Here is a 6,000-nt window from a genome sequence, read left to right as displayed (position 1 = left end):
ATTTTCTATTTAAACCACAGGAAGAGATTATAGAATTGGTTAATGAAAACCTTACTTTTGGAAATCAGTTAAAAATTCTAAAGGTATGAATAGAAAATAATAAAAGAGAAGTAACTGTCTGGATTTCCCCCCTTCTTTACAGTGATATGGTAGAAATATAAGGAAAATGCTTAACATCCTTTAGTTAGGAAATCTGGTCCCTTCACTTGCTACATGGCTCAGTTTTGAGTAAGAAAAGAAAAAAATATTTTTGGCTGCAGCTTTAGTAAACAATGAATGATGAAAAATATTGCAGAAATGTCTTCAAGAAATCTGACAATTGAGAACACAAACTTTATCATGTTGATATCATCTACATTCCTCCACAAAGCTTGGCAAATGAGTAACTGAGCCCTGTTTTGGCAGAACGAGAGAAGGAAGTACTAGTTCCAGCATCAAAAGAAGATTATGAAAACAACTAACCAACACAAAACAGTTATTTCTTCTCCTGAATAATAAAGACACCATGTTTGCATATAGAACAGCTTTTGCATTATTGCTCTACGTATAAGAATATATTAAGGAACTCATAACAGACTGCACATTACAAACTTAAGGTTCTTTGGTGAAGAATGAAAGAAAACAGTATTTGAGCTTTAAAGAAAATGATCTCATCCATTTTGCTTTTATCTATTGATCCGTTGGATCCTCTCACAGAGCAGGGAGAGGTACTGTGTGAGTTTCACCATGGCAACGATTACCACGCCCCCAGCCATCATACATGTTGGCCAGAACAGTGAATGGAACAGCACATTGGAACTGTAGAGTTTGGTTAGGATGACACTCTTCTGGTTTCCTTCTGGGTCAGAATAGCAGGAGAATTGTTGATACTTCCTGAAGTTTTCCATGACGACATTCACCAGGGACATGGATTCTTCAAAATTTTTTCCACACTTAGGTATATAGGAGCACTGTGGAAAATGAGATAAACTGTTACCAGAAGATACTTTCTCTGTGTATATCTGGTACTAGGAAAAGATGGGATATTGAGGTCAACTTAATGATCTGTAAAATAACCATGATATTTATTCTTCTTATATTCAAACCAGTGTCTCCAGAAACCCTAAGACCTCACACAGTAAAAAAAAAAACAACAACAAAATTTGTAGGTGTCTGACCCATATGTACCTAAATAATTCTCCCATACATAGTTTAATTGTTGATTAGAATTTGATGACTCCAGTGAATTCTTTTGACCATAGCTAATAAGGTGAGTTTTAATTATTCCTTATTGAACATACTTTAACATGGAATCAGAGTGTCAATCTTTCAGTCTTGTCTATCCATAGTAGTCCACGTAATATCAGAAGCTACCAGGTCTCTCAGGGAAAGTAGTTTATTCTTCTCTTTTTGGCTTGGCTTAATTTATTCAGCCAAGTCCACTTGGTCACATTGCTACTGTAGTCAAGGAAACAGCTATAACCTGTGGTGAGTTGCTGAAAAAGAATCCTGGAATTTGTAGAGATATTGAATAGTTAAAGAGCTGTGATGAATTGACTGTGCCCAGTTAGCGTGACAAAAAAACTTTTTCCATAAACCAAGGAAAGATGAAACAGAACCAAATGAGTTTACTCTTCAACCATCACTCATCTGAAACTTTACACTATCTTTCCTTTGATCTTTTCACCTCTCTTATCTTTCTCATTATATCTCTTCTAGATGACTCTCCTTTCTTCCTACGTACTTAGGTCCTTGAATTTCTTCCTTTGTATCTCTTTTCCTTCCCTGCCTTGCCCCGATTCCTCAACCTCACTTTATATTTTCACCTCTGCTCCCTCTTCCTGTCCTTTTTCCCTTCCCTGCCCTCTCTTTTCTAGATACAAATGAAATGAAAGAACTTTGAGTTTTTATTATTTATTGCAAATACTTTTGAATACATTTTTTCCCTAATTTAAAAAGCAGTCTTTAAGGAGATGAAATCTCTGTGATCCTTTTTCCTTGATCTGTAAATGGGCAGTGACAAAACTGATTTTTAAAAAAATTATTATGAAAAAAACCCACATTTCTTACTGCTGTTACCAATTTATAAATCATGCTTACAAATATTCTCATCTATGACTATTTATTTATTTATATATAATGTATTATTTGCCCCAGGGGTACAGGTCTATGAATCATCAGGCTTACACATTTCACAGCACTCACCATAGCATATACACTCCCCAATGTCCATCACCCAGCCACTCTTTCCTTCCCTCTCAGCCCCCAGCAACCCTGTTTGTTTTGTGAGATTAAGAATTGCTTATGGTTTGTCTCCCTCCCAATCCCATCTTGTTTCATTTTTTCCCTCCCTACCCTCCATGACCCCCCACTCTGCCTCTCAAATTCCTCATATCAGAGAGATCATGTGATAATTGTCTTTCTCTGATAGACTTATTTCGCTCAGCATAATACCCTCTAGTTCCATCCATGTCATTGCAAATGGCAAGATTTTTAAATTTTTTTTGGCATATCTATGACTTTTACCATGTGACTGGTATCCCAAAGGTTGTGCAGTACACAACTCCCAGAACTGTACGTGGAAACACAAATGAGGTGGGCTATTGTTGAACTTTGAGGTACATTGATGGAAGCTTTGGGGGTAGGATCCTGGAGACCTGTAGGTTTCATGGGTAGAAAATATAAAAGAAATGGAATGAGTTCTGCTAATGGAGTACTTACTCTTTTCTCTGACTGTATTAGTGGGCACACAGGCACCTAGCTTTGTTTATAGTGCTGTAATAATTGGATTCTTTGACTCTAAACAGCAGGAAGATTCTTACTTAGTTAAGAATGGGGATTGAGCATGCTTAAAATAATGTTCTCATAGCAGGGCTGGTTGACACCTTCAAATTTAATCAGCTAAGAATAAATGTGAGTACACTCATAAATACGAGTACAGAAGAGAGCTGGAGCTAGCACAACATTAAGGGTCTGAAATTATCTCCAAAAAAAGCAGAATTTCTCAGTGAGTTACAACCTAGTATAAAATTAGCCTATGACTCCATGAAACAAATCTTCCACCAGTTGGATGTCTTTGGATCAAAAGGGTGTAAGGCAGGATGGAGATATCTACCTTGATTATTTTTTTTCCTTCAAACCTTCTTCAAGTCTTTATAGTTCTTAAAAATATTTTCTGAAGCAAATCATTACAAAAATCACAGACAAGCCATTTGTGGTTGAATTGAGACAGAACAAATTTAGATTACAAATGCATCAGTCTTCTGTATATTTTTGTGCCAAAACAGTTTATAGTAGTAGTTTCCATGGTTAACAGTACTAAGTTATTGAAATGATCTCAAAAATGGAATTCCATTAAAAATGGAGTTTTTTCTTTTCTTATGCTCTTGTGAATTGATCTGGCTTTTACATTTTTTTAAAGAAAGTTTATCAGTCAAATGACAATAATTCTGTCATTAGGTAAGATTCTTCCAAGTAAAATGAGATATAAAGTTCTTTTGAGACTGTCTAGCAAGGTTGCTATACAGGTTTAATACTGCTTATTAAAGTTTCAAGCCTTCGGGGTCTCACATGTGGAATGGCCAGATAAAGCATGTTCCATACATTATCGGACTGACTCTACCATATGTCATTCATTTACTTTATTATTGGTGGGTCCTTCTTTTGTCATTATGAATGCATGAGGTAGTATAATAAGCCCAAGTTGTGTTCTGTAGATCTGGTTACTGTGTTTCTATAGGCAATTGACTTGGCTGCTCAGAGTCAACTTCTTTAACTATACAAAGGGGTTAACAGAACCTTCCTGGCAGGGTTTGTGTGAAGACTAAATGATGAATATGCATAAAACCTCAATAAATTTTCATTTACATATTTATTATTGGAGTATCACATTGTCCATATGAGCTCCTAAAGCCTTAACCAAGTGCCATATACTAAACTCTGAAACCTCTAAGTACAGCAAAATTATTAGTTATGTGGTGTTCACAGTGGCAGTCCTGTTCGAGACTCTTATGTTCCTAGCTTTTGTGTCCCAGGAGATTTGACATTTGGCTGAATCCTACACTAGGATTGTAGGCTTCTTTTTCTATGGTTCCAACTACAGCCATGTGTATGTTCTCGAAGCTGGTATGAATTTGGGGTGAAGATTTAATGATATCATGACTTTATCACACGCTTGGTGGATGATTTTGTGATTGGTTTAGAATACACAGAGTGCATTTCAACAAATGGAAACTTTACTATCAATGCTTACTTGGAAAATGTAATGTAGACTGAAAAGATAAAAATCCCAGCATTTTAAATTGTGTTTTTTTAGTGGGAGGTGTGGAATAAAAAAGATTTAATTTTTAGATTCTGCATGATAGATAACATAAAGGAACATATGAGTACTAATTTTATATACACAAGACACTTAAGTACTAATCAAAGTATATTTTATATGTAAAGTATAAATATATAATATTTTATATATATATTATATATACATATATGTAATATGTATATATTTTACTATGACCTCGGGCCATTCTTCTCTTGGTGCTTTAACATATGAAAATAGAAACCTTGCAAATCTCTGAGGCAGCTACTCAATGGAAGATTTAGTTTCACATCTCTTTTCTTAATCTGGAGTTTTGTTAATAAACCTTATTGCTCTCCCAAATCCCTTAAATTCTCCTTCGTATTGAAAACCATAGAGCTGGCCCATGGGTATGACCTTTCCTCTCCCAGCTGAAGAAACCCAGCTTGTGGCAACTTTTCTTGTTCCCCTTTCATGGCAATGATGGTGCAGCAATAGCATCTTTTCTACAATTCTTTGAAAAAGTGACTGAAACTTTTCTTAGCCTGACTTCCAGAATCTTACACATAAATAGAGTTATTTTTATTCAAATGATGGACAAAGTTTTGAGAAACTACCTGTTGGGCTTTGCTTGGACATGCTTTGCTAGGCGTGTGTGAAGCAAATAGTGACAGGCCTTCACCCTAAAAATAAAAGATGTGGGGAGAAGTGGAGGCAGGGGAATGGGGATGGTTTGGCTGAATAACCTCACGGGTCAGCCTCTTTTTTTAATGATGGTAGGAAAGGACCTATTAATTCTCAGCATCATCTCAAGGGAAGAATTTGTTCTTCATTTGTTCTTTTATAAAAAGAGAAGGGTTTTATATTCAGAGAGGGTTTAGAAATTTAATGAAATCCAATCAATGTTGAGTGTCTTTAATGTGCCAAGCAGCGCGCTAGACACAGCTATCAGAAACAGAAACAATACAAGACAGATCATTAGAAAGAGACAGGAAGGTATTACAAAACAATCATGGGGTGGTACAATGGGACCAGGAGTGAAGCTAAAAAGGCTTTGAGTAAAGATATATCCTTTGCAGAGGTGGGCCACAAATTTGCTCTCAGCACTCGTCAGTAGCCTTGGGATCCTAAGCCCATCATGATCATGAGATAAAAACAAAAATATTGCTCATGTGAAACAGAGATATTCTTATTCTAAAGTCAGATGGAACTCTTTCTAGCATCTTCAGACAATGAATATTGTGCACATATTTGGTAAGCCTGTCTGGTGTGTGATGTGTCAAGGTCTGTGCTCTGAGCTGGAGAAGAAGATGGGATTCCTCTGTTCAGAGAGTGTAGAGATCAGCAGCTGGAAGCCTTGGGTTACTCTGCTTCACATGTGCATTTTGAACTTTCCAGTTTTTTGGGTAACCGTAATGGACAGAAGAGGTGAGAATGCGAATTCAGATGTCCCTTTCTTTCCCTTTTGAGGATTCTTGTTCCTCATCATCACTTCTAACAAAATGAATCACACAAAATTTGGTTTAGATTTGTTAGTTTGAACTTCTAGTGTCTATTTGACTTTGGCAAGTGGGACCTTTTGAAATGTTTAGGAGTGGAAAGGAAAACAATTTACACTCTGCTATGCACTAGCATTTCTTTCAGTATGAGACACAGGTACCTCCCAAGAGACATGCCTTTTTTTTTTTTCCTGTGTTTCCCAGAGCTTTCACCTTTGTTACAAT

The 6,000-nt window shown here is 36.2% G+C and overlaps 1 protein-coding gene across 2 annotated transcripts in view; it reads right to left on the bottom strand.

Moving 5' to 3' along the window:
- Window positions 1-284: 284 nt before the first annotated feature.
- The window catches only part of KCNMB2 (potassium calcium-activated channel subfamily M regulatory beta subunit 2), a 234,124-nt gene continuing 228,408 nt past the window's right edge, over window positions 285-6,000 (bottom strand). For both annotated transcript variants that reach the window (XM_032875384.1, XM_032875383.1), the window contains exon 5: window positions 285-950. In XM_032875384.1, coding sequence (XP_032731275.1) covers window positions 666-950 — 285 coding nt within the window. In that variant the 3' untranslated portion in view covers window positions 285-665. The remainder of the gene's footprint in view (window positions 951-6,000) is intronic.

Source organism: Lontra canadensis, unplaced genomic scaffold, assembly GCF_010015895.1.
Source record: "Lontra canadensis isolate GAN:19392208 unplaced genomic scaffold, GSC_riverotter_1.0 scaffold56, whole genome shotgun sequence".
Lineage (NCBI taxonomy): Eukaryota > Metazoa > Chordata > Mammalia > Carnivora > Mustelidae > Lontra > Lontra canadensis.
Note: the sequence above shows the minus strand (reverse complement) of the source record. Positions and strands in the feature narration are given on the sequence as shown.